The sequence below is a fragment of the Aulonocara sp. 'chitande type north' Nkhata Bay genome, linkage group LG6 (assembly GCF_057382095.1).
Source record: "Aulonocara sp. 'chitande type north' Nkhata Bay isolate Kocher_YH1m ecotype deep benthic linkage group LG6, A_spYH_male_GT1.1, whole genome shotgun sequence".
Lineage (NCBI taxonomy): Eukaryota > Metazoa > Chordata > Actinopteri > Cichliformes > Cichlidae > Aulonocara > Aulonocara sp. 'chitande type north' Nkhata Bay.
In genome coordinates this window covers 44,511,214-44,539,001 of record NC_141349.1, presented here as the reverse complement: position 1 = coordinate 44,539,001, position 27,788 = coordinate 44,511,214, and the positions used below count along the sequence as shown (strand labels likewise).

General features: G+C 43.3%; 1 protein-coding gene across 2 annotated transcripts; it reads left to right on the top strand.

The window, feature by feature from the left end:
* Nucleotides 1-272: 272 nt before the first annotated feature.
* Nucleotides 273-27,788, top strand: LOC147328677 (NLR family CARD domain-containing protein 3-like). Of its 2 annotated transcripts, none has more exons than XM_086297232.1 (8): nt 273-396; nt 4,124-4,214; nt 7,444-7,726; nt 13,530-15,378; nt 15,733-15,906; nt 17,481-17,654; nt 17,755-17,801; nt 27,005-27,788. In XM_086297232.1, exons 3-8 carry the CDS (start codon nt 7,453-7,455, stop codon nt 27,538-27,540), a joined length of 3,054 nt encoding a protein of 1,017 aa, XP_086153358.1. In that variant the 5' UTR covers nt 273-396; nt 4,124-4,214; nt 7,444-7,452; the 3' UTR covers nt 27,541-27,788. The 2 variants fall into 2 exon arrangements, with proteins under 2 accessions (XP_086153358.1, XP_086153359.1); XM_086297233.1 differs by lacking the exon at nt 27,005-27,788 and adding an exon at nt 23,229-23,437.

Below are 27,788 nucleotides of genomic sequence, written 5' to 3'. Positions count from 1 at the left end.
ATATATATATATATATATATATTAGGGGTGCAACGATATTCGTATCGATATTGAACCGTTCGATACAGTGCTTTCGGTTCGGTACGCATATGTATCGAACAATACAAAATTTTTAATTTATTTTATCAACTTTCCTTCTGACGATGCTGTCTGTGTTGAGCGCTCAGTGAATCTGCGTTCGACTACTCCGCCTAGGCTCGACAGTGCAGCCTAGGCGGAGTAGTCGAACGCAGATTCACTGAGCGCTCAACACAGACAGCATGGTCAGAAGGAAGAGCGCAGGGCAAGCTAGCGAGACAGAAGTTAAGCTCTCCTTGCAACATGGACCTCCCCCACCCTCATTCAGATCTGGCGTTTGGAATTATTTTGGTTTTCATGTGGCGTATGACCCTGAAGGTAAGCGCGTCATGGACTAAAGTAAAACAGTATGTTTGCCATGCAATGCTCAATTACATGGGTGGGAGCTAGTGTGTTAGCGCAGTTAGCTCGTTAACGTGTTGGCCGTCTAGCTCGTTAACGGAGATTTGCTGTGTTGTGGCGTTAAGGTCATTTCAACGAGATTAACCTGAAAGCACTAGTGGGAACACAACGAATATGACTGCACATTTACACCGACATCATCCTAGTGCAAAGACAAAAACAACAAGCATGCTACTAACTTTAGCCGAGTCATTTAGACAGCTGTTAGCACATGATTCTCCTTATGCTGCTGAGAATATAGCCCAGAAGAAGCGGATAGTATAGCTTTTATTTTGGAAAGAGACATTTCTCTGTAATAAACTCTCTTTTCCAAAGATGAGTGATTCCTCAATCAGATACAGGGCTCGCAATATCGCTAGCCTGACGTCCCGGAGCTAGAGATTTTTTCAGTCGGGCTACCAAAATCTATCTCTGCCCTGCCCGTCGGGCTATTGTAGGAAAAATATATGTCAATGCTTTTGCATTCTTTCAGAAATGTAGCTGGGTAATTATGTCATTGGCATCGGTGAGCCACTGTCAATATGTGACATATTGAAGTCGCGTTTGAATTTGCGCTTGTTTTTTTGCTTTCACTTTGCAATCGCGAACTGTGTATAGAGAGCGACAGCACTGATCTGTGAGTGATGATAATTTGTGCACCAATTCCTCTGACATCGTCTTATTAATCGTTAGCTTACTATGCAAACATGACAAGTGAAATCTCCCGCAGCTTAAACATGTGAGAGGTTGATCGCGCAGAGAATCGCTGAGCTTATGTGAGTGCTGTTAAGATTCAAAATTGAGGAGGGAGAGTACAAACAACTCTTGGTCCAGAGGGTCTTTGGTCAAACAATGATTTTAATGAACACACGTGTGGGAAGACACTCTGTACGCAGACAGCCAGTAGTCCTCAACTTAATCAGAGCATACACAGATTTTTATAGCATCAGGGTTTGAATTACTGACGCCCCTTCATACGTCACAGACAGGATATATACATACGTCAAATCAAAACCACAATAACCTTTTAACACAGTTTAAAAGAACATCGTCTTCCATCTTCATAACAGGTGCATCCTGTCACTGCCGGATGCTCGCTTGTCATCTTGACACCTCAGCAGCAGTTCTGCGACAAACTGCTCTTTGCAACATCAGCAAAACATAATTAAACTTTCCCCCATAAATGAATCTAACTAAAAGTGTGTGTGTGTCTGCGTCTGTGTGCTAACCACAATTGCACCCTGTTTCACCTCGCGACTAGCTCCTGACCCCTCACCAGACAGAGAGACAGAAACCACTCTCGTATATGTAATAATCGAACTGAAACTATGGATATGACTTTTACTAAATAAATGTTTTAATCAAGAACCTCTACTAAACATAATAACTGTGTGCATAAGCATCTTAAGGCCTTCTTAAAGCTATCTGTTACTTTGTTAAAGCAATGATCATACTGCAGATTATATTATGCTGGTCAAATACTTTTGTTCATCCCCACAGTGCGCGTGTAAAAGCAGCAGGAGAAGTTATGACAAATCAGACTATGAGGCAAAAAGAAAGTGCAGCTTTATGGTTTCATGGACAAAAGAATTTCTGTGGCTGCGATATGACGAGCTAAATAACCAGGGCTGCACATAAGTGGTCCGCAGGTGCGCATTCGCTGTCAAAATAAAAAACACGCACAAGGGTTAGGGTTAAATTTAAAAACTGTACTTTTGAGTTAAAATATATATTTATAATTTTAATAAATGACAAATTAAAAATGCATGAACATTTTTTTTGTATCGAAAAAATATCGAACCGTGACACCAAAGTATCGAACCGAACCGAACCGTGAATTTTGTGTATCGTTGCACCCCTAATATATATATACATATATATATGTGTACACCCCCCCCCCCCCAATTTTTGCACATGTCGAGGAGCGTGTCAGGCTACATTTCACTGTGTGTTATACTTGTATAACTATGCATGTGACAAATAAAGAACCTTGAACCTTGAACCCCGATTTCTATAATCCATTCGATTCCGGTTTTCAAAGTCCCGATTCGATTCAACTTAGCCTCAGACAGTCAGAAATATTATAATTCTGATCATTTATCAGTACTGACTTCATCAGAATTGTGAACATCACAGCAGATGCCTTTCTGTGAAAGTAACTGAGAATAAAACAGAAAAACATGAAGGAGATTTTCCTGGTCTGGCTTTTTATAGCAGATAACCTTAAAAATATTCTACAATGTTCTGCATATAAAGTTTAAATTTCTTCAGTATTGAACAACAGAAAAAAATAGGCTTTCTTGTCCGAGGTCATTTAAGTGAAAAAGAAAAAGCGCTGTGAACAGCGGTAGACTGGTGGGTAATAAGCCAATGAATAATACAGAAAACAGAGATTGGAGACGGAAACTGTTCTTGAAGTACAGAGAGAGAGAGAGAGAGAGAGCTGTGCAGGAAGTGTGATTTTAATAGTCGTGGAAGCAAAACAGCAAAATTCATGACGACATTGATCAAATGTGAAGCGCAGTTTGCTGCTTCTTTTGCTGCTGGCTCGGTGAATTTTGGTTGGAGAGACAAAACCTGCAGCTCAGAATCAGCGCAAAAAGACGTAATCACAGCGCGGACCGGACGCATCAGGATCGCTGAGCTCCGACAGCGTGTCCGTCGGGTGAGAAAGCCGAGAAAGACAAAGCTGATCCTGATGCGTCGGTCTGTGTTTACGTCTTTGTGTGGAGTCCGTGTACCTGCTCTCATCTGCTGTTTGGTTGTTGTTGAAATGGTTTTGTGAGCTTTAATCTGAGAATCTGGCGTTTCTGGCAAAACACAGTTATTTAAAAGTCGATTCAGGATTTAATGAATCGATATCGCTTTATTCAAGCTACTCACCTCCCACTTCCACCTGCACTTTCAACTGGACCACGGCCAATCAGAGAGGTCCCGCCCCTTACTATCTCTGATTGGTTTAGTCCACGATAGGGGCATAATGTGTGTCTGTTGTTGACCACAGGGAAGGTTGCAGAGTTTTTTATTTTTTTTGCTACCCGAACATTTGGTCGCACAGGTGCAACCAAATATTTTTTTTAGTCGCACCACTGAAAAATTTGGTCGCACTCTAGAGCCCTAGTATGGTAATAAATGCTGGATGACTGGTGAAAATGTCTGTACTGCAACTCAGCGTTTTAGCTGATGTCTATGTAGTTTGATTAGATCAGATCAGAGTCGATACGATGTAGCAGGAACCCCGTCGTCGGAGTTAAGGACCGAGCAGTAAAACAGCATTTTGTGCGGCACTGTGAAAGGATGTTAATGTTTTTATAATTTCCTGTTTCTTGTGAAGCTGCTGGAAACTTTTTGAGCCAAACCACAGGTTTTTCACTTCATCTCAGTATCTTCTATGTTCGCCCCCACCTTCACCTGTCCACTCTGTGTGGTCTGCAGCCTGTCCAAGGTACCTCGCATCAAGTGACAGCAGGGACAGGCTGCGTCCATCTTTTAACTACAGCTGGTTAACTCTTGGAGGTTTAAAGGGTCAGTTCACCTATTTTTTGTGTGAAGCTGCTCAGACAGCATGTGCTACGTGTCGTAAATCAGCTGTGTTCACACAAGGAAATGATGCACTTCCTGTTTGGTTGTGAAAAAGATGTGATGATCTTTCCTCTTTTTTCAGCTCTTTCCTGAAGAGTGGACGGATTGAAATCTCTCTGTCTGCAGCAGGATCAGCGAAGGCTTTGGGGAGGGAGCTGCTGCTGCTTACAAAGGTGTGTTTGTCTGCTATCATCTCAGCTGGTTCACATTTCACCTCAAAGTTTTCACCTTTGCTGTTCTTCCTAACCAGCAGACAGAAGAGAGTCGAACATCTGCTGTAGACCTTTTTGTGCTCTGCTGTCTCAGCTCTTTCTGTGAGTTAGCGCTGTCATCATATCAGGTTTTCACTAAACTGTTAGATTATGCTGAACGTATGTATGCAGAATGTGAGTTGATTTATGGAGCAGAGCATTTATACACAGATAACTGCTCAGAGGAGTGGATACAGGTGAGGAATGAAGTAAAACACAGGTGGAAACCAGCTCTCAGGATACAGCAGCACATGCAGTTTTCCATTCAAATGAACTTAAACCTGAATTCAGAGACAGAACTGTGAAAGGTGAGACAGGTGAATGCTGAGGGAACTAAACACAAGAAAAATTAAAGCAGGAACTGAAACTCAGTGACAGACCAAGGATTTTAAAAGGTGCTGTCCATCACAGTGCGAGACATCCTAGAAAGAAGAGCTGGTGACTGGATCCTGGGAGGCTGCTGTGGTCTTAGATTCCCTAGCCACTGAACATTGTTGTCATGTGTTGCATGCTTCTTCTGTATGCTCTTCCAGTATGGCTACAGCCTTGGTGGTACTCTTCTCATATTGCTGCCTTACCACTGAGCGTACACCTTGGATGGTTCAGTTGTTTTTTCCTCCTAGCTTCTGTCTCTCTTGCATACCTCTTCAAGCTGTTGGGCAAGACCGTGAGTCTTTGCTTGGCAGTTTCTAAGGCTTGAGGCATGGGCAGCTTGTTGTACTTTGTAGCAATGATCGGACCCACACAGTGTACTGACGTGTTTTGGGTTTCTTTATTTTTGTTCACCAGTTCGTTCAGGTTAAGGCACAACTCGAGCCAGGAGTCAGCTCCTCTCGCAGCTTCCTCCGCTGCACACACTTTTCCATCAGTCTCTGCCGTCACTATATATAATGAGAGAGTCATTAGTCTCAGCACACACACCTGTCCCCTATGTGCCCGAGAGCTCACTGCACCACCCATCCACTGCAGCAGGCCAGAGACCACCTCCCTGCCACATACTTCTTAGCAGTCAGAATCAGAATCAGAATCAGAATACTTTATTCATCCCGAGGGAAATTAGGGGAAGTGTTGGGAAGGTTACTTTTAAAATGTATTCCACTACAGATTACAGATTACATGCCCCAAAATGTATTTTGTAATGTATTCTGTTACGTTACTCAATGAGAGTAACATATTCTGAATACTTTGGATTACTTAATATATTATCATGCTTTTTACAACTACATGAATGTCCCATTGCTGTGATTTATTACTATTACTGAAGGTTACTCTCCACACCAACACCAACTAGATGTTTAAATCTTAATATAAATGAGTAACAGTAGGTGGACATTAGGTAAGGCTGCACTTTTTGCAGTGTAGAAAACTATTCCTCGCGTATATAAAACAGGTCCGCGGCTCCGAACTGTAGTAAAGGGACCTCTGACTGATACGTCGGGTTCGTGTCGGCTCGTAGCTGAAAACTAGCTTTGCTTTGTTGTCTGGGTCGACTTTGCTAGCAGAGACAGAGAGAGGCGTTGAAAGGCTGCTGCAACGGGACTTATTGTTTCAGAGGAAAACAGGAACACAGCGTACAGTCGAGTCTTAACAGCTTACTTACAACTGGACTACACTGCCCATCAGACTACATTCTTTAGGGCGATGCCTGTAACACTCTGCCTATTGCCTTCATATTAAATAATTTTTTGAATAATAATTAAAAACAAATTTCTTCATGCCATTATGCGGGCTGCAAGTAGAGGTGACATGGGCCGTGAGATTGAGACACAGGCATTAGAGCAGGGGTGGGCAACTCCAGGCCTCGAGGGCCGGTGTCCTGCAGGTTTAGATGTGTCCTTGATCCAACACAGCTGATCCAAATGGCTAAATGACCTCCTCAACTTGTCTTATAGTTCTCCTGAGGCCTGGTAATGAACTAATCATTCCTTAGCTTATGCTTCTTCCTGCTCCTTTTTGAACATGGACGTTATTTGGAGTTGTGGTTGCTCGTTTTCCTTTTGTTTGCTTTGTTCATTTGTCTCTTTTAATTCTATTTTTTTTTATACTTTTTCAACATGTTCAAAATAAAGATTCAATCAAAATCAAAATCAAAATCATTTGATTCAGGTGTGTTGACCCAGGGTGAGATCTAAAACCTGCAGAACACCGGCCCTCGAGGCCTGGAGTTGCCCACCTCTGCTTTAGAGCCTCTTAATGTGTGTTTTGTTTGGGTTTCCACCGGCGTGGAATTACCAAAAATAGAGAGGGCGTAGCCGAACATATGAAACAGGAAAATACCGCCGTGTAATCCCTTTATTTCAACAAAGTAACTGTATTCTGAATACCACATTTTTAAACGGTAACTATAACGGAATACAGTTACTCATATTCTGTATTTTAAATACGTAACGTCAGTACATGTACTCTGTTACTCCCCAACACTGCTTCTTAGGCACGTCTTTCTTCATCACACCTTTCTGAAGCTCAGATAGTTGGCTAACTTCCCTCCATGCTGCCTTCATCTTGACTTCTAGTCTCCTTCTCTATGGAGGGTACTGCTCCTTGTGGCTGTTCATCTTTTAGACTTAGACTTAGAGACTTAGAGCTTTTTATTCTCATTGTGCAGTTTCTTGCACAGCGAAATTGGGTAGCTAGACCACAAAGGTGCTAAAGCAAGAAGAGAAACCAATACAACGAAGGTGGAAAATAAATAAATAATTAAATAAATAGAATAAAATAAAAAACAGTGTATATGTATACATATGTGAGTGGAACTATATACATGGTGTATGTGTAGGAAACATTGAAACAGACTGGGACCAAAATAATTGCACATTTTTTAGCCAAGCATCTTAGTGACCACTGCTACTATGATGTAGATCAGCTGGTTGGTTTTGGTGATGGTCACAGTAGGGATTGTCTGTGATGATGTAATCTTTTAGTATACCAGAGGGTACTTCACATAGTCTTGGCAGTCTCTCAGGTCAGCTGCTCTCACGTTCAATGCCTTCAATGCACCAGTTGCTCTTGGGGCTTGGTACCCAATCTAGGAGGGTGGGGATGATGATAACTGTCCTCCATCTGATGTCCTGGCTTCCCTTTGCTGTAACATTTGTGTTGTACCTCTTTGATCTCTACTTTTCAGCAGAAAATATTCTATTCTATACTTCAGGGAGCTGTGATGACACCAGAGGATCTCTTAAACACCTTAGATGATTTGGGAGATGGGGAGTTCAAAAAATTCAAGTGGTTCCTACAGCAGGCCGACATCGTTCAAGGCCTCCCAACCATCAAGAAAAGCAGACTAGAGATGACAAACAGGTGGGACACTGTGGACCTGATGGTGCAGACCTACAGACTTCCTGGAGCTGTGAAGGTGACCAGGAAGGTTTTAGAGCGGATCAGCAGGAATGACCTGCTGCTCAGTTTGTCTGCCAGCAGGTCCAGACCAGAAGGTGAGTCACAGGAAGACATAAACAGGAAGTCATTGCAGTCTGACAAAGTTTTGGAGGCAACAGGTAATATTGGTGTAATGTTCATATTCTGTTTGTCTGTCAGTCAGTGTACATTAGCGAAGCTGTGTGTCACTGCTTTGTAGCTGGTGTGTTTGCGGAGCGATCCCAAAAACAGACACGGCAGCGTAAACTCAGTATAACCGAAGCCGAGCTCTTTATTTGGCTGAAAATACCTGAATATAAAACGAGGCAAAGCGAGCTGGGGAAAAAAGCTCAACTAAAACCTAAACTGGGAATAAACTAAGATCAACTATGACGAGAAAGCATGAACATTAACATGAATCTGAAAAGGTGCATGTGGAACAATGATGTGAACCCCCGGTGAGCATGAACATGCACCTGAGCAGAAGCACGAAAAAAACCTGAAAGCTGGAGAGCTGTGATAAGAGACAAACAGACAACCCGACACTGAACAGTGGAAGACAGAAGACGTAAAGACACAGAAGGGTAATGAGGCACAGAGAGACACCTGGGGAGACACCGCTGACAAAAATGCACCTAAACACACTGAACATGGAAACGCAAGACTTTCAAAATAAAACAGGAAACATGGAGTGATGTAGATATGATAACAAAAGCTTGACAACATGAAACACGCAGACAAGAACTACATGACAGACTGGGGAGACTGGGGCTGTGTCCCGATTAAGAGACCGCATGCTTGAAGTACGCGCACTACGCGTACTACGTACGGTGCGTACTATAAGTACGAGAAGTGCGGAAGTGAGAGGCTTGTGAAACGGGACGGCCTGGCCTTCGTCGCGTTTTTCAGGTTGCCTAGCAACCATGATACTAACTGCGAGACACGTTACATACAGCTTTGTTTGACAGAAATGAAGGAGAAAAATGTTTTGTTAGTCATTCATTTTTATCATGACATCACTTTGATTAGTTGAGTATCTGAGGCTGAGACCACGGGACTGTAAACATGATTGTTGGGCTTCATGTCTGTGCTGAACAGTCATTTAAGATTAGCTAGTAAACAACAATTAGCTCATGTTGTTCATGAGACTAAAGTCATCTCACTGTGGTAATGTAAATATAATATGGCCAATATTATAGTATTGTCAGATTATTATGAGATATATATCTCGCAGCTTCCTCCGCTGCACACACTTTTCCATCAGTCTCTGCCGTCACTATATATAATGAGAGAGTCATTAGTCTCAGCACACACACCTGTCCCCTATGTGCCCGAGAGCTCACTGCACCACCCATCCACTGCAGCAGGCCAGAGACCACCTCCCTGCCACATACTTCTTAGCAGTGTTGGGAAGGTTACTTTTAAAATGTATTCCACTACAGATTACAGATTACATGCCCCAAAATGTAGCGTTTTGTAACGTATTTTGTTACGTTACTCAATGAGTATTCTGAATACTTTGGATTACTTAATATATTATCATGCTTTCTACAACTACATGAATGTCCCATTGCTGTGATTTATTACTATTACTGAAGGTTACTCTCCACACCAACACCAACCAGATGTTTGAATCTTAATATAAATGAGTAACAGTAGGTGGACATTAGGTAAGGCTGCACTTTTTGCAGTGATCTTGTATAGAAAACTATTCCGAGCATATAGCCCCTTTAGGGCGATGCCTGTAACACTATAATTTTTTGAATAATAATTTTAGAAAATATTTCTTCACGTCATTATGCGGGCTGCAAGTAGAGGTGACAAGGGCCACGGGATTGAGACCCCGGCATTAGTGCCTCTTAATGCGTTTTTTTTGGGGTAGGTTTCCACCAGCGTGGAATTACCAGAAATACAGAGGGCATAGCCGAACATATGAAACAGGAAATGACCGTCGTGTAATTCCTCTATTTCAACAAAGTAACTGTATTCTGAATACCACCTGTCACGGTACTGGGTTGTGTGACCCAGTTTGTGGGTTTTTAATGTATCATTTTGTATTCACTGGACAGAGGTTTCAGTTTGGCTCATCTAGTTAATTTCCAGGTCAAATCAAATCAAATCAAATCACTTTTATTGTCACATCACATGTGCAGGCACACTGGCACAGCACATGCGAGTGAAATTCTTGTGTGCGAGCCCCACAAGCAACAGAGATGTGCAAACACAACAACACAAACGAGCAAAATACAAGAATGGCCAACCTGAAACTAATAAATATATGTACAATATATAATAGTGTATGCATTTCTGGATGTGTATACTAAATATTTTCCTACGTGTGTGTGTGTGTGTGTGTGTGTGTGTGTGTGTGTGTGTGTGTGTGTGTATACACATTTTTACAAATTAAATAGTAAAAAAAAAAAAATAATAATAATAATAAAATATATAAAATATACAGAGTTGAATATGTGCAAAACAAGTGGCATTTATATACAGTGTGGAGTGCATAATGTTGAAGTTCCAGTAGTGAAGCTGAGGTGTCTATGACGTGTTCAGCAGTCTGATGGCCTGATGGAAGAAGCTGTCTCTCAGTCTGCTGGTACGGGACCGGATGCTGCAGAACCTCCTTCCTGATGGAAGCAGTCTGAACAGTTTATGGCTGGGGTGACTGGAGTCCTTGATGATCCTCCCCGCTTTCCTCAGGCAGCGCTTCCTGTAGATGTCTTGGAGGGAGGGAAGCTCACCTCCAATTATCCGTTCAGAGCACCGCACTACTCGCTGGAGAGCTTTACAGTTGTAGGCGGTGCTGTTGCCATACCAGGTGGTGATGCATCCAGTGAGGATGCTCTCAATGGCACAGTGATAGAAGGTCCTGAGGATGCGGGGGCTCATGCCGAATCTTTTCAGTCTCCTGAGAAAGAAGAGGTGCTGCTGCGCCTTCTTCACTGTTTTGTTTGTGTGTACTGACCACGTAAGATCCTCAGCCAGATGTACTCCAAGGAACCGGAAGCTGCTCACTCTCTCCACAGCAGCGCCGTTGATGGTGATGGGGGTGTGTACTTCTCTGCACCTCCGGAAGTCCACTATCAACTCCTTTGTCTTTGCGACGTTGAGGGTGAGATGGTTGTCTTGACACCAGTGGGTCAGGGCGCTGACCTCCTCCCTGTAAGCCGTCTCATCACCGTTGGTGATAAGACCCACCACTGTAGTGTCGTCTGCAAACTTCACAATGATGTTGGAGCTGTTAGTGGCTGTGCAGTCGTAGGTGTAGAGTGAGTACAGGAGAGGGCTCAGTACACACCCCTGTGAAGCACCAGTGTTCAGTGTGATGGGGGATGAGGTGATGCTGCCCAGTCTGACCACCTGGTGTCTGTCAGACAGGAAGCTTGCGGTTTAGTCCTTTGTTTCTTAAATTTCTTTTGCCATCTCCCCCTGTACTCAGTCTCACTGGTTCATGTGCCTACCTGTCATGTCTGTGTGGCTCTTGTCAAGTTTGTGTCTTATCTATGTCTCCGTGTTTCCCGTTTTATTTTGAAAGAGTCTGGTGTTCTTTGTTCATTGCATTTAGTTTTACTCTCCCCTGTGTTGTCATCATGTTTCATTCTAGTCAGCTGTGGCCTCATGTGTCTCCACTTCCCCTGATCACCTCATGTGTGTATTTAAGTCCTCAGTCTTCCTGTGTTCGTCGTCGTGCCGTCTGATTCACCCACCCTGTTATTCTAGCTGCACGTCATGATTCTAGCCTGCAAGATTCGGTATCGGACATGTTCATAGTCACTTACTCCAGTCATGTTTTCCTGCACCTTCATGTGCCAGCACTGAGATCTTGTTCATAGTTTTTCATGTTGTGTTCATAGTCAGTTCATAGTACTTCGTTATAGTTCAGTCCTCAGTCCTAGTCTTCGTTCATGGCCCTCGTTCATAGCCTTTCGTTTCTCCCAGTTTAGGTTCTTAGTTTTGTCATTGCCGTAGTTTATTGTTTGTTATTTTGCCTTCTGTATCAGCCCCTAATAAAGGCTCACTTTGAGTTTAGCAAAAGTTTTGCCTCCTGTGTCTGTGTCCGCACCTCGGTCCTCCAAACACTCTCCACACGGTCAGCGGCTACCGTGACACCACCTTTTTAAATGGTAACTGTAACAGAATACAGTTACTTATATTTTGTGTTTTAAATACGTAACGCCGGTACATGTATTCCATTACTCCCCAACACTGTCAGTACCACATGGAAGATCCTGTCAGGCATCATAGCGGCTAAGGTGAACAGACATATAGCTCAATACATGAGTGGGGCACAGAAGGGGATTGGCAAGAATACCAGAGGTGCCAAACACCAGCTACTAGTAGCACTGCCTGGACTGGTTACAAGAAGGCCTATGACCCTAATAGCTGTCAACAGAAACTCCATGGCGTATGGGTGTGGCGTATGCTGCTCGGAAAGCTGCAACCACCAAGTACCTGCAGAGGGTCAGGCAACTCCTGAGGACTCAGCTGAACGGTAACAACAAGATCCGGGCTATCAACAGCTACGCCCTCCCCCCTGCTGGGATAAAAAGTTGACCACAGGAGGAGATAGAAGCCACTTACATACAGACGATGAAGCTCCGGACCATGCATGGGGGGTTTCACCCCAAGTCCAGCACCCTGAGGCTGTACGCTAAGTGGAAGGAAGGAGGCCGGGGACTTGTAAGTGTCAGTAACACAGTCCAGGATGAGACAACAAACATCCATGATTACATCAGGAAGATGGCCCCAACCGACCGTGCGATCAGTTAATACCTCAGGCAGCAGAAACCCAAAAAAGAGGAGGAACCATCATGGAAGGACAGGCCCCTGAATGGTATGTACCACCGGCAGATAAAAGAGGTGGCTGACATCCAGAAATCCTACCAGCAGCTGGACAAAGCTGGACTGAACAAGCTCTGAGCACAAGAGCCATAGAGGCTGGGGTCTATCACACCAGGCAAGACCCCAGGTGCAGGCTGTGTAAAGGTGCCCCTGAGACAATCCAGCACATAACAGCAATGGTGCTAGATGCTAACACATGGCGGATCACTCAGTGATATCTGGCCTTACAGATACCACCTTCCTGGTTGAGAACCATGGCCTCTGACCTGAGGGTGATGATTCTCATTTGAGATGTTTCACACTCAGAAACCACCCCAGTACAAGCTGAAGGTTATTGCTCAATGAAACCACCAAAACCACATCTCCAAAGGTGGATTCTGTTAATCTGGACGTAGCGTTTTCAGTGGGAGAAACGTTTCGTCACTCATCCAAGTGACTTCTTCAGTCTCAGCTGACTGCAGGTTTCTTATATACACCACATTTGCATAATGACGGAAACCAGCCCACTGAAGGAACAATGGGCGGTGAGGTCAGTTCCTTCAACATGATTATGCAAATTCTCATGACCATTTATCAACAACCACTGATCAACAACCACTGATCAAAAACCACTGATCAATGGTCGTTGGTCTCCATTTGACGCAATGCATTATCAGGGACACAACACTGTCAGCAGCTTTTCGCAGTCATCCTTTCAAGCTGGTTCTGAAGACTAGGGGACTGTCTAGCCTGCTCACACTTTTAAAAATAAACCATGAACCTGCTTGAATAACTTTTTATCTATATATTCAGAGTGGAATTTATTTTTATTGAGTCATTATGGCTAAAGTAGAGCTTCTAAGGCAGTTATAAATGTATTTCTGTGAGTGTCTTCAGTCAAACATTAACTTCCAATTATGAAAGTTATAATGTTTCCTGAAGAAATGCATGAAGCATTATCTTGAGACAATATTTCACCCTGAAATCCATGTGTTTCTAACATTAACATGGGTATTTGTAGACACAGGTTTATAATTTGTTACTTGTTTGATACAGATGTGGTGGTTCCAGTACCAGAGCCTCGCCCCATCATGTTTTACAAGCAGATGCTTCAATCAAACTTCCAGGACAAGTTCATGTGCGCACAAGAAGGGTGGACAGAAGATAAATTGCATCTAACTGATATCTACACAGAGCTGTACATCACAGCTGGATATGATGTACATATCAACACACAGCATGAGGTCCGGCAGATTGAGAAAGTATGGAAGTCAGCAGAGCCAGAGAAACCTATTAGACCCACAGACATGTTCAAACATCCTTCAGGAGACTACAGACCCATCAAAACAGTGATGACCAATGGAATCGCAGGAATTGGAAAAACTTTCCTTGTTCACAAGTTTGTTTTGGACTGGGCTGAACAAAGGTCCAATCAAGATGTGCATCTGATTTTCCCCTTCACCTTCCGTCAGCTGAATCCTCTGAAGGGAGAAAAGTTCAGTTTGGCAGAGCTCATTCATGAATGCATCCCAGAAACTGTAGGCATCCCACAGGAGGCTCTTAATTACATCTTTACAGATGTTCAGTCATCAGGAATCACCAACTATGACAAGAGTAAATTCAAACTTCTGTTTGTGTTTGATGGGCTGGATGAGAGCCGCCTTCATCTCGACCTTCATTCTGAAGACATTCGCTCTGTCGATGTAACAAAGGCAGCTAAAACAGATGTCCTGCTGAGGAAAATCATCAATGGGAAACTGCTACGCTCTGCTCGCATCTGGGTAACCACACGGCCTGCAGCGGCCAATCAGATCCCTCGAGAGTTTATCAGCAGTACAACAGAGGTCAGGGGGTTCACCGACCAACAGAAAGAGGAGTACTTCAGGAAGAGATTCAAAGGTAAGGAGGAGGCTGACAAACTCATCTCCCATATCAAAACAACAGGAAGCCTTCACATCATGTGCCACATCCCAGTCTTCTGCTGGATCACTGCAACAGTTCTGGAGGATGTGTTGAAAACCAGAGAGGGAGGAGAGCTGCCCAAGACTCTGACTGAGATGTACGCAGAGTTCCTGATGTTTCAGATTGATCGGACAAAAGAAAAGTATGGCCCAGAGAAGAGCATTCAATACATTAAGTCATTAGCAAAACTGGCCTTTGAGCAGCTGGAAAAGGGCAACCTGATCTTCTATGAGAAGGATCTGAGAGAGAGTGGCATTGATTTCAGCGAAGCCTCGGTGTGCTCAGGAGTGTTCACAGAGATCTTCAAAGAAGATCGAGGAAGGAAAGGGAAAGACAAGATGTTCAGCTTCGTCCATTTGAGCGTTCAGGAGTTTCTGGCTGCTCTTTATGTGAGGATGTCGCTTATAAATAGCAACAAAAATGTGATGCTTTCACCACCACTGTCTCTGAAAATTCTTCGACTGCTTTTCAGTAAAATATCTTCAAAGAAGATCAACAAAATTTCGATTGACAGGGCCTTACAGAGTTCAAACGGACACCTGGACTTGTTCCTTCGCTTCCTCTTGGGTCTTTCACTGCAGACCAATCAGGATAAACTACAGAGCCTACTGAAAAAAACAGACTGTCGGTCAAAAACCAACCAGAAAACAATCCAATACATCAAGGAGAAGCTCAGTGAGAATCTGTCTCCAGAGAGAAACATTAATCTTCTCCACTGTCTGAATGAACTAAATGATCGTTCTTTAATAGAGGAGATCCAACAGTATTTAAGTTCAGGAAGCCTCTCCACATATGAACTTTCTCCAGCTCAGTGGTCAGCTTTGGTCTTCATCTTACTGTCATCAGAAGAAGATCTGCATGTTTTTGACCTGAAGAAGTACTCTGCTTCAGAGGAGGCTCTTCTGAGGCTTTTGCTAGTGGTCAAAGCCTCAAAAACAGCTCTGTAAGTACATAGATAACAAGAATTAGAAAATGTCTTAAAACACCATGATTGTTCACTAAACACTAAACTAAACAAAACCAGTGATTTGATAATTGTGAAAACAAATCAACACATTAAACCACCAGCAAAATTAACTACTGGTTTGCAACTTTGTTTATAGACAGTTTTAAATATTTTGGTCAGATTATTAACTTTAGATAATGGAATCTAAAATTCCTATGGAAATTTAAAGTGGTGTTATTAAACTGTTTGATCCTGCAATCAACCATTTTTGTATCTGAAAAAGTAAAACCTCTTTGGAGGTCTTTTTTTATACCCCAAAATGTTACAAATGTTTTGTTAACTCATTTCAAGGCTGAGCAGCTGCAATTTGTCAGAAAGAACCTGTGAAGCTCTGTCTTCGGTACTAAGCTCACAGGTCTCCAGTCTGACAGAGCTGGACCTGAGTAACAATGACCTGAAGGATTTAGGAGTGATGCTGCTATCGTCTGGATTGGAAAGTCCACGCTGTGCACTGAAAATTCTCAGGTAAAGTTTTAACGTCTGTCGAAGTTTAATTTTGTTTCGGCAAAGACTGTTTCTTCACATCACGATTTCTGTCCAAACTATTATATATCGAATGTATGATAAAAGCAGTTGACTCTCTGCATTGTTTGGATGGAGAGATCAGCGCTGAGGCTGCTTCTATTGCTGTCTGGCGTAGCCCAGGCAGCGGCTCTCAGTCTGCCCGCGGCAGCGAGTGATTGTGGACAGTTGGAAAAGGAGGTACCAAATTCAAACATTCCCGCCCCCCTCCATTGTGATGACCATCTCGCACAGAAAGCAGATGTTGCTGCACACAAGAGCACACAAGACAGGGGGTGGGTGTAGCTCAGGAGGTAGAGCAGGTCAGCTGCTCATTGGAAGGTTGGTGGTTTGATCCCTGGCTCCCCTAGTTTGTATGCCAAGTATCCTTGGGCAAGATACTAACCCCAACTTGCTCTCAGATGCATCTATCGGAGTATGAATGCGTATGAATGATAGTTTAAAATCCGGATGCACCAACGGGAGTTGGAGTAAAGACAATGAAAGGCATCTACAAACTGCTGAGGGACTCCATACTGGTGTAGGATAGCCCATAGCGATCGTGGATCAAGAGTTGGGAGTTCGCCTTGTAATCGGAAGGTTGCCGGTTTGAGCCCTGGCTTGGACAGTCTCGGCTGTTGTGTCCTTGGGCAAGACACTTCACCCGTTGCCTACTGGTGGTGGTCAGAGGGCCCGGTGGCGCCAGTGTCCAGCAGCCTCGCCTCTGTCAGTGCGCCCCAGGGTGGCTGTGGCTACAATGTAGCTGCCATCACCAGTGTGTGAATGTGTGTGTGAATGGGTGGATGACTGGTTGTGTAAAGCACTTTTTCCTTAGGGACTAGAAAAGCGCTATATAAATACAGGCCATTTACCATAGAGTCGGCCGGTGGACGCTGTCAAAAGCCTTCTCGAAGTCAATGAAATTAATAGAAATCTTCCTTTGGTATTCCAATGTTTGTTCAATGATCATGCGGAGGGTGAAGATTTGCTCGACGCATGATCAGCCACTCCGACAGCCAGCCTGCTCTTCTCGCAATCGTTCGTTTACTGCGCATCGTAGCTGATTCAAAAGAACGAGGCAAAACACTTTCCCGGGTACCGACAGCAACGCGATGCCCTGCCAGTTGTTACAGTCACCCAAATCACCTTTCTTTGGAAGTTTGATGATTATTAAACTGATTTCTGTTTTGGTCAGACCACATACAGAGTAATTTGAAAATAATTTTTATGGTCTGTCACTCATCCAAAGCATGGCGGACCCCAGTTGGAAGCCGCCCTTACAAGACTCCTAAACGCCTGCTGGTCAACATCATATGTACCCGATGATTGGACAAAAGGCGTCATCATCAAACTTTCAAAGAAAGGTGATTTGGGTGACTGTAACAACTGGCAGGGTATCACGTTGCTGTCAGTACCCGGGAAAGTGTTTTGCCTTGTTCTTTTGAATCGGCTACGACGCGCAGTAGACGAACGATTGCGAGAAGAGCAATATATATAACTTCAATAATATGTCATTCTTTATTTGCGGTTGTGTCAAGGCTGTCAGGCTGTCAGATCTCAGAGGAAGGCTGTGTCTGTTTGGCCTCAGCTCTGAAATCCAACCCCTCACGCTTGAGAGAGCTGGACCTGAGCTACAACCATCCAGGAGACCTAGGGGTAAAGCTACTGACTGCTGGACTAAAGGATCCACAGTGGAGACTGGACAGTCTCAGGTATGGACTCTACTGTTGAACTCACATGCTCTCTCGCAACAAGATCCTCGATAATGAGGAAGCTTCTGAAGGCTCATTCTGGCTTTATTTCTTCCTTCAGCCTGGAGCATAGTGGAGCGCAAAGGCTGAAACCTGGTCTGAAAAAGTGTAAGCATGTTTTTATTCTGCATCATTACAAACTAGTCACATTTCTGCTAAATGTCTCTCAATACATTGGTGAAAAACTCAGCGGTAAACATGTGAACATGTGACATCAGCTGCTCATGTCATAGTATCTGTCACTTGTGACAACACAGTGGTAGCACAAGGATGCGTGCTAAGTCATCCAGCTAAGTAAATCCCAAAGGTTGATTCTGTTCATCTGGACGTTTTCAGTGGGAGAAACGCTGCGTCAATCATCCAAATGACTTCTTCAGTCTCAGCTGACTGCAGGTTTAACCAACCTTATATACAGTACATTTGCATAATGACTGAAACCAGCCCACTGAAGGAACAATGGGCTGGGAGTCAGTTTATGATCATTAATATGCAGTGTTGGGAAGGTTACCTTTAAAATGTATTCCACTACAGATTACAAATTACATATGTATTCTGAATACTTTGGATTACCTATTATATTATCATGCTTTTTACAACTACATGAATGAACGATTGCTGTGTGATTTATTACTATTACTGAAGGTTACTCTCCACACCAACACCAACCAGATGTTTAAATCTTAATATAAATGAGTAACAGTAGGTGGACATTAGGTAAAGCTGCACTTTTTGCAGCGAGCTCATATAGAAAACTATTCGACGCGTATATAAAACAGGTCCGCGGCTCCGAACTGTAGTAAAGGGACCTCTGACTGATACGTCGGGTACGTAGCTGAAAACTAGCTTTACTTTGTTGTCTGGGTCAAGTTTGCTAGCAGAGACAGAGAGAGGCGTTGAAAGGCTGCTGCAACGGGACTTATTGTTTCAGAGGAAAACAGGAACACAGCGTACAGTCGAGTCTTAATAGCTTACTCACAGCTGGGCTCGTCAGGCTCTCTGTTTGGCTGCAGTGGTTATTATTATATTTACATGCTTCCAGCTCCCGTTTCTGCCCCGTGACAGCTCATACTTTTCCTTTTTCTCCCTCCCTCACTCACAGACACATCACGGGTATGACAGTCCATTCTCCCTGCAGCACGAACTACACTGCCCATCAGGCTCCATGCTTTAGGGCTATGCCTCTCTCTGCCTATTGCCTTCATATTAAATAATTTTTTTAAATATTTCTTCACGTCATTATGCGGCCGCAAGTAGAGGTGACATGGGCCGCGAGATTGAGACACAGACATTAGAGCCTCTTAATGTGTGTTTTGTTTGGGGCGTGGAAACCAAAAATAGAGAGCATATAGCCGAACATATGAAACAGGAAAATAACGCTGTGTAATCCCTTAATTTCAGCAAAGTAACTGTATTCTGAATATCACCTTTTTAAACGGTAACTGTAACGGAATACAGTTACTCATATTTTGTATTTTAAATACGTAACGCTGGTGCATGTATTACGTTACTCCCCAACACTGTTAATATGCAAATTATTATGAGCATTGATCAACAACCACTGATCAATAACCATGAGTACCATTCATAGAGAGTTGGGGAATGGATTCAGAGATGGTCTTTCCCTTTTCACGTAAATGGCCTCCTTGACTCCGCCCTCAAACCAGCGTTCCTCCCTGTCCAGGATGTTACATCCTCATCACTGAAAGAGTGTCCACTGGCCTGTAGGTGTGAATATACTGCAGAGTCCTGGCCTGACGAGGTGGCTCTTCTGTGTTGTGCCATCCTCTCAGCCAGAGGTTGTTTGGTTTCCCCGATGTATAAATCCTGGCAATCCTCCTGCACTTAACAGCGTACACTGTTACTCTGTTTGTGTCGGGGGACATGATCCTTGGACTCCTTGGATAAATTTTTGGCGCAGCGTGTTTTGAGCCCACAGAGACTCGGTAAAGAGAGGCAATCACTTCTACTATCCCCAAAGAGGGAAAAGATCAATTGGACTGTGGAAATTACTGACCTGCAAGTATGTTAAATACTGGCTACAAATTGAGATTGGAATCAGTATTACCAGACATAATGGTGTTGTTGCCATTGCACTTTGTTGACGATAAAATTTGGGCTGTTGTTTCTGGGCTTCTTTTTTGTTTGTTTGTTTTTGTTTTTTGTGTGTATGGACAGACTGCAAATCAGTTTCTTATTGGGGACAATAAAGTTACCATTGAACCGACCTATTACACAACAACTACACAGGTTTTATCAAACAAACTCAGGATAGTATTAGGAGAACACCACACATTGTGAAATGACTCTGCTAATAAGTGTAGCTGCAGAGAAAGCATTCGATTCTGTAAGTCTTTTCTGCATGAACTCATCCAGTATCAGCACACTGGCAGCACTATATGACAAACCAAGATCAGTGTGGATCTGACAGACTCATTCTACCTACACAGAGGAACACTACAAGGATGCTGCGCTCCACCACTCCTCACCAATGGATATAAAGGAGTAACATCTACTAAAGGAGAGCAGAAAATGGCCTCATTTGCAGATGATCTTCTGTTAGCTTTAGCACAACCTACCCAAATACTCCCAAAGTTGATGACCATGTTAGAAGAATATGACTAATATTCTCGGTATAAAATTAATATTTTACATAAACTAAAGTTTACTTTAACCCATCAAAAGAACTAAGAATGAACTATAATTGGAAGTGGGATAATGAGTCTATTAAATGTTTGGGGGTTACCCTGCGGGGTTCTAAAATGTTTGCGGTTCAACATAAAGTCAGATGTTCAATGGTGGCATCCCCTTTTTGACTTTGAGTTCTCGGATAGAGTCTGTCAGAATGAACATTCTCCCACACATGCTTTATTATTTTCAGTGCCTCCCAAGATCACTCAAACAATTTCTAGAATTGGACAGACTACTTTAGAGACATCTGTGGGAAGAGAGCCAGGGTCAGGTATAAAACACTACCCACATAGCAAAATAGTAATGGCCCGGATCTGGCCCACACAATGTGCTTACACATGGCCCACATACGGCAAAGAATGATGGCCCTTTGGTGGCCCAGATCTGGTTTGCCAGAGGTGGCCCACACATGGGCCAGCACAAGGCCAGCTGCAGACATACTGCTGACATGCGGCCTGGAGGAGCCAGGGATCGAACCACTAACCGTCTGAATCAGTAGGTGACCTGCTCTACCTCCTGAGCTACAGCCACCCACTGGCAAGCATAAGTAAACCCTCACTAGGTTTTGGATAAAGTGTACACTCACAAGCCTGTCAAACCTGCATTTGAAACGTTGGCTACCGTAGCAGTACCGTATTGCAACATGGCATTTCAGTCTTCTAACTAAAATAGGAAAATAGGAACACAAACGGTGCCATCATTGCCAGTGTCACGGTACTGGGTCGTGTGACCCAGTGTTTGAGTTTTATGTATTTTTGTATTCATTTTTGATCTAGTTAATTTCTAGGTTGCTGTTTATTCCTTTATTACTTAGTTGTTTTCTGTCATCTCCCCCTGTACTCAGTCTCCCTGGTTCGTGTGTCTACCTGTCATGTTTCATGTCTGTGTGGTTATGTTAAGTTCATGTCATGTTTAATCTCCATGTTTCCTGTTTTATTTTGAAAGAGTCCAGCGTTCTTTGTTTATTGTATTTAGTTTCACTTCCCCTGTCCTGTCATTAGGTTTATGTGTGTCAGCTGTGCTCCCATGTGTGGCCTCTTCCCCTAATCATCCTTGTGGGTATTTAGTCTCTGTGTTTCGTTCAGTCTGTGTCGCGCCGTCTGTTCATGCACCCTGTTACTCTAGCTGCACGTCATGATTCTAGCCTGCAAGAGTCTGTATCGGACATGTTCATAGTCACTTTCTCCAGTCATGTTTCCCTGCACCTTCATGTGCCAGCACCAAGATCTTGTTCAGTTTTTCATGTCGTGTTCATAGTCTGTCCACAGTACTTCGTCATAGTTCAGTCCTGGTCTTCGTTCATGGTCTTCGTTCATAGCCCTTAGTTTCTCTCAGTTAGGTTCTTAGTTTTGTCATTCCCATAGTTTATGGTTTGTTATTTTGTATCAGCCCTGATTAAAGGCTCACTTCGAGCTAGAGCTGGGCGATAGAACGATAACGATATGTTTCGCGATATAACTTTTACTCGATAGAGAAATTAAGCTATCGCGATAGACCTCGCCGCTCTTGTCCTCTTAAAAAAATAATAAAAAATAAAAAAAAAGGTCAGCCAATCCAAATTAAGTAGCGCAGAGCCGAACCAATCACAGCCGCAGCGTCACGTCGCGTGACTTGTTACGTACAGCACAAGTGCCAAGCCGCACGTGTGTTTGTTTGGGAAGCAGCCAGCGCGTAATGGAGGAAATGAGTGTGCCGACTAGAAAAATCAACCGAGCGTGACCGAAGAGAAAACAGATGATGGTTCCAACGCCGGAGAGATTGTCGAACGGAAGAGCCATAGAAGTTCCGTAGTGTGAAGGTATTTCGGCTATTTCAAGTCTGACAAAAAACAGAGTAGCGTGCACTGTAAATTGTGCCGAAAGCAAGTCTGGAAATACAATAAACTGGTGCATGCGTCACACTGTGCGCCACGTTATTGTTTCGGTGAAATGAATTTCTACAATACTGTTAATTCTGCTCTCTGCAGTGTTTAAATGCTTACATATACACACAGTTACTGTCCCTCCACACATACGACTCGGTTCTGCTTCTATGCCCCAGCTTTGTTTACTTTTTCCCACCGAGGCTTCTAGACTTCTGATTGGCCAACATTTCTGCACGGTTAGGAATCTAGCGCCACCTGCTGCTTTGGCATGTTCATAGCAGCGTTTTCCTTCATTTCTGCCTTTATGTGTGGACGGGATTATTTTTTAAAACGAAAACGGAAAATCTCCGTTTTCAAAAATACCCGTGTACGTGTGGACGTAGCCTCAGTCTCTGACTGGAAGCGCTAATTCGTCATTCGGCTTTTGTCAGACTAAAGTAACTGTTAAAACTGTTTGAAAAGCTCAGCTATACAACAAGGAGAGATTGAGAATTTCCTTTTAGTTCTCAGTTTATTTGATATTGACAAAAGTTAGTCAGTTTTGTCTGTTCTTCTGTAAAACAAACTAAGATTTATTTTTAGAATTAATATTTTGTTTCTAAGTGGAATTGACAAATTAGTCTGTTTCGTTTGTTCTATTTTGAAACTTAAACGCTTTAGCGGCTGCCTTTTGTGTAGTTTGCAATATTTGCCTTTATTTATCTGAAAAAGTCTCATGTTCCTTAAGTACATCTACCCTGTTGAACTTATTATGGGAAATAAATATTTAAATAAAAACAAGCTGCTGATTATTTCACATTTTACTTGTGAGCAACGGCACATTTAAATCTTACAAATATAGTTATTTGGCTTATATCGTGATAGATATCGTTATCGCCTGAAATGAAAAAAACATATCGTGATATGAAAAAATCTCATATCGCCCAGCTCTACTTCGAGCTGACCAGTTTTGCCTCCTGCCCTCTTGCCCTCTGCCCTCACAGACCGTGACAGCCAGACCTGGCACACATCTGGCTGACATACACCCTGCCATGACACTGGTCAGTCAGAAGTGCCAGCTTGATGCCGGATCCAGGGACGACCTGTTTTCTGTGAGCCTGGGCCACATACACCAAACCACAATCAGGCCAGATGTGGGATGCCATCACATAAACAGTGCCATCTACGCCAGGCCTGGCCCATATCTGGATGACATACCATTTACCATGCCAGAAGTCAGCCAGCAGTGCCGGCTTGACACCAGATCCGGGCCAGAGCTGCCTGCTATGTGAGTACAAGGGGGAATGGGCCTTCCATGTCTATGGGACGATTACTGCGCTGCCCAGATGAGACCATTAATGTGTATATGTTCATCGTCCTACACATCCGGCTGGAAAGAAATAGAGGGGGCATCTGTGAAGGTATTCCTGTTATGGCCCTCCTGGCTGATGGTAAACTACAGGATGAGTTGAAAGTTTCAGAAAAGCTCTGTACTGGATTGTCAGTGTAATGCCCTGAAAACTGTATTTAACACTTGTAAACTAGGTAACCCAAACAAAATGCTGAGATGGTGCACCCACGATTCTGACTTTGTTCCCAACAAAAGTGACGACAGATTTAAAAACCGGTCCCTTTGAGGCTCACGTGCTATATTCACTTCTCCACAAGGTGTTATTTAAGAGTTCTGCAGCTTTACAAAATAAGTATGGTTTAGAAGAAGTCAGACATTAATGAGACCAGCACAATGTTGTGGTTTCCAGACTTTATACTGGAATTCAGGTGTCTAAACAAATACGGACTATAAAAGGAAGCAGTGGGAGGCTGAACTAAATGAAACCTGGGAAAAGTCTGCCAACTTCAGTGGACTTTCACAGACTCAAATACATGGAGAAAGTTCTGTTTGAAGATTCAGAGAACACATCTGGGCCGTGGACATGGCTGTCAGGGACTTTGCCACTCGTGGTCTTCTGGGGATGCCATATTATTAGAGGTTACTGGAAGGGAATCCACAGTCACATAAAAATGTGTTTGGTGTTAAGATTCCCTTTAATTGCACTACTATGAATGTGAGTGATGTACCACAAAAGTTGAATAGAAATGAAAAAAACTGTTTGGTCCACTTATGTAAAAAAGTTATTACGAGAAAATGTGTGAAGGTTGAAGCACCTACCATTGAAGAATGGGTTACTATTGTGCATGAAGTTTACATAATAGAAGAGATCACATGTTTTGTTTGGGTTCAAAAAGATCAGTTTTATAGGATCTGTTCAAAACGCTCCGACTACGTAACGTACGTAAGATCTGACTAGAGTTGGATGTCTCGAGACCAGTCTCAAGACCACTTTTATGTGGTCTTGGTCTTGCCTTGGTCTCGACGGACTTTGGTCTTGGTTTTGTCTTGGTCTCGCTGTCTCGGTCTCGCTGTCTCAGATCGACATAGTGGTCAGGAGATTTGGAATCAACAGTATCCATGACACACAACGTAACGTTCGATAATGTGTCATGCACAAAAGCATCAGCTCTAAGAGCCGTGCTTACAGAGCGCTTTGTAGTGAATCAGAAGAGTCGACTCCCATTGAGCGAGAGCCGCTCCTCACTTAATTTCCTTTGGCTGCTCAGCTCTCACACAGTGGCTCAGCTATGCTCCAATCTCTCCATATTTTGGCCAATCACATGCAAGGATATAGGATAATATCATTATGTGAAAAACAGAGAGGGTGATGGACGCGACAGTCAAGTGGAGCATACAGGGAGTGCAGAATTATTAGGCAAATGAGTATTTTGTCCACATCATCCTCTTCATGCATGTTGTCTTACTCCAAGCTGTATAGGCTCGAAAGCCTACTACCAATTAAGCATATTAGGTGATGTGCATCTCTGTAATGAGAAGGGGTGTGGTCTAATGACATCAACACCCTATATCAGGTGTGCATAATTATTAGGCAACGTCCTTTCCTTTGGCAAAATGGGTCAAAAGAAGGACTTGACAGGCTCAGAAAAGTCAAAAATAGTGAGATATCTTGCAGAGGGATGCAGCAGTCTCAAAATTGCAAAGCTTCTGAAGCGTGATCATCGAACAATCAAGCGTTTCATTCAAAATAGTCAACAGGGTCGCAAGAAGCGTGTGGAAAAACCAAGGTACAAAATAACTGCCCACGAACTGAGAAAAGTCAAGCGTGCAGCTGCCAAGATGCCACTTGCCACCAGTTTGGCCATATTTCAGAGCTGCAACATCACTGGAGTGCCCAAAAGCACAAGGTGTGCAATACTCAGAGACATGGCCAAGGTAAGAAAGGCTGAAAGACGACCACCACTGAACAAGACACACAAGCTGAAACGTCAAGACTGGGCCAAGAAATATCTCAAGACTGGTTTTTCTAAGGTTTTATGGACTGATGAAATGAGAGTGAGTCTTGATGGGCCAGATGGATGGGCCCGTGGCTGGATTGGTAAAGGGCAGAGAGCTCCAGTCCGACTCAGATGCCAGCAAGGTGGAGGTGGAGTACTGGTTTGGGCTGGTATCATCAAAGATGAGCTTGTGGGGCCTTTTTGGGTTGAGGATGGAGTCAAGCTCAACTCCCAGTCCTACTGCCAGTTTCTGGAAGACACCTTCTTCAAGCAGTGGTACAGGAAGAAGTCTGCATCCTTCAAGAAAAACATGATTTTCATGCAGGACAATGCTCCATCACACGCGTCCAAGTACTCCACAGCGTGGCTGCAAGAAAGGGTATAAAAGAAGAAAAACTAATGACATGGCCTCCTTGTTCACCTGATCTGAACCCCATTGAGAACCTGTGGTCCATCATCAAATGTGAGATTTACAAGGAGGGAAAACAGTACAGCTCTCTGAACAGTGTCTGGGAGGCTGTGGTTGCTGCTGCACGCAATGTTGATGGTGAACAGATCAAAACACTGACAGAATCCATGGATGGCAGGCTTTTGAGTGTCCTTGCAAAGAAAGGTGGCTATATTGGTCGCTGATTTGTTTTTGTTTTTGAATGTCAGAAATGTATATTTGTGAATGTGGAGATGTTATATTGGTGTCACTGGTAAAAATAAATAATTGAAATGGGTATATATTTGTTTTTTGTTAAGTTGCCTAATAATTATGCACAGTAATAGTCACCTGCACACACAGATATCCCCCTAAAATAGCTCAAACTAAAAACAAACTAAAAACTACTTCCACAAACATTCAGCTTTGATATTAATGAGTTTTTTGGGTTCATTGAGAACATGGTTGTTGTTCAATAATAAAATTATTCCTCAAAAATACTTGTCTAATAATTCTGCACTCCCTGTATGTCTGTCCTCTCAGTGAGTGAGTAGACAAGTGTGAGGAGGGCTGTGCATCGCAAAAACACATAAATATGCCCGAGACCCGTAAACGAAGCAGCATCTGGCTGCAGTTTAAATACTGCAGCCAGATGCTGCTTTGGGATGAACCGTCTCGGTCTTATCTTGACTCGGTCTGTCTTGGTCCTGGTTTAGACTACAAGTCTAGATCTGACTTCACGTACAACCACAGTACTTAACTATTGTTTGTAGCTAACTTTCAATTAAACCTCCACAGTTTTCATTCTTTCTGGGGGTTTTTATTTTATTTCTCACAACCAGTGATGCTTTTCTAACTTCAACAACAGAAATAAAAAGAAAATGATTAAATGACCACACCAGTGTTGGTCCCTTTATATCCCAATAGTAACTTTTTAGATTGTATTTATTTAAACATCACTGTCAGTCTGGTGTTAATGATGCTTCGTTTTTCTTCCACTCTCAGATTTCTGTGAACTTGCACTGGATGCAAACACAGCAAACAGGAAACTCAAACTGTCAGACAACAACAGGCAGGTGACGGCAGTGACAGAGAAGCAGCCTTTTTCTGTTCATCCAGAGAGGTTTGACGTCTGGCTTCAGCTGCTATGTACCACTGGGCTGACTGGTCGCTGTTACTGGGAGGTCGAGTGGAAAGGATTTGTTTTTATAGCAGTGAGTTACAGGAGCGTCAGAAGGAGAGGAAACAGTTATGACTGCAGGTTTGGAGGGAACGATCACTCCTGGAGTCTGAGGTGTGCTGAAGATGAAAGTTTCTCGGTTTGGCACAATAACAGAGAAACAGCCATCCCCTCCTCCTCCTCCGCCTCTCACAGAGTAGCGGTGTATGTGGATTGGCCCGCTGGTACTCTGACCTTCTACAGAATTTCTTCCGGCTCACCGATCCATCTCTACACCTTCCACACCACCTTCAGCAAACCCCTGTACCCTGGGTTCTGGTTAGTGTCACATGGTTCTTCAGTGTCCCTCTGCTCACTGTAGCAGGACGAGTCTTCCACGTGCGGTTGCTGGCAGAAAGGTTTTGATTTTGAGTGTTGAACATATGAAGTATGTGTGGGGATGGTCTAACAGATGGCAGAGTGTTAACACAGTCATGTGACGTTCTGCTTGTATAATAAAACCTGTACTTTGTTTTATAAATTCTGTAAACATCAAAAATTTCTCTTTTTAAAATAAGTTTTCTCCTGTCTGCGTACAAACTGTGATTCAAAGCATAAAATAAACCACAT

Bases quoted from the DNA above. Each gene is read 5' to 3' on its own strand.
- LOC147328677 (XM_086297232.1), top strand. From the start codon at position 7,453: ATGACACCAGAGGATCTCTTAAACACCTTAGATGATTTGGGAGATGGG. The intron at 17,655-17,754 runs GTATGGACTCTA...TTCTTCCTTCAG, and splicing joins TGGAGACTGGACAGTCTCAG to CCTGGAGCATAGTGGAGCGC. The intron at 17,802-27,004 runs GTAAGCATGTTT...TTCCACTCTCAG, and splicing joins GAAACCTGGTCTGAAAAAGT to ATTTCTGTGAACTTGCACTG.